Source organism: Pyxicephalus adspersus, chromosome 10 (genome assembly GCF_032062135.1).
Source record: "Pyxicephalus adspersus chromosome 10, UCB_Pads_2.0, whole genome shotgun sequence".
NCBI classification, from domain to species: domain Eukaryota; kingdom Metazoa; phylum Chordata; class Amphibia; order Anura; family Pyxicephalidae; genus Pyxicephalus; species Pyxicephalus adspersus.
The window spans coordinates 4,348,202-4,348,892 of record NC_092867.1 but is presented as its reverse complement, the minus strand read 5'-3'; the positions used below and the strand labels follow the sequence as shown (position 1 = coordinate 4,348,892).

At 63.4% G+C, this 691-nt stretch overlaps 1 protein-coding gene across 1 annotated transcript in view; it reads right to left on the bottom strand.

The window, feature by feature from the left end:
- Positions 1-665, bottom strand: part of TCF7L2 (transcription factor 7 like 2) — a gene marked incomplete in the record, with an annotated part of 114,986 nt that extends 114,321 nt beyond the window's left edge. Inside the window, 1 exon segment of the mRNA XM_072423801.1 lies at positions 149-665. Coding sequence (XP_072279902.1) covers positions 149-337 — 189 coding nt within the window.
- Between the last annotated feature and the right edge of the window lie 26 nt (positions 666-691).

The following is a 691-nucleotide window of genomic DNA, read 5'->3' as shown; positions in this document are numbered from 1 at the left end:
CCTCTTCCCAGCCATTCTGTGCCATGTTGTGCTGTATTGTTGGATTTTTGCTGCTTTGTGCCCCCCCGGCATAACTTTTCCCTGTGCAGTGCCCCCCTACATGCCCCCTGTGCCCCCCCATGTACCCCCGTGCCCCCATCCCCCTCACCTCGGAGTCGGACGAGCTGTTCTGGTGAGTCTCGGACTCGTTGACCAGAGAAGATTTCACGTCGGCCAGATCCCGCTCGGCCGATGAATTGTCGGAGATCTTCTCCTCCTGCTCGCCCTCGTCCTTGAAGGCGATCATCTCATCGTTGGCCCCCAGATCGTCCCCTCCTCCGCCATTCAGCTGCGGCATGATCGGACCGGGGAAGAACGGGACAAATCCGCCGAGCTTCCCGGGAAAAGTTTCTTCCTGTGCGAGCTCCGGCCCCCCGCCGCTGGGGGAGGGGAAGGGGGGGGCAGGGGAACTTTTCAGGGGCGATCCGCCGGTCTTTGTGCTCCTCCGGTCCGCCGAGCCCCTCCTCCCCCCGGGCACCGAACCGACAACACACCGAGCCCCGGCAACAAATCCCCCCGAATATCACACCCCCAAACCGGAGAGCAGCCCGGAATCCGCTCCGACCGCCGGAATCACAGCTGCAACTTCCACCGACACCAACCCGGTTCAAAGGCGGCTGTGATTGACAGCTGGAGGGGGGGCTGGGACCAG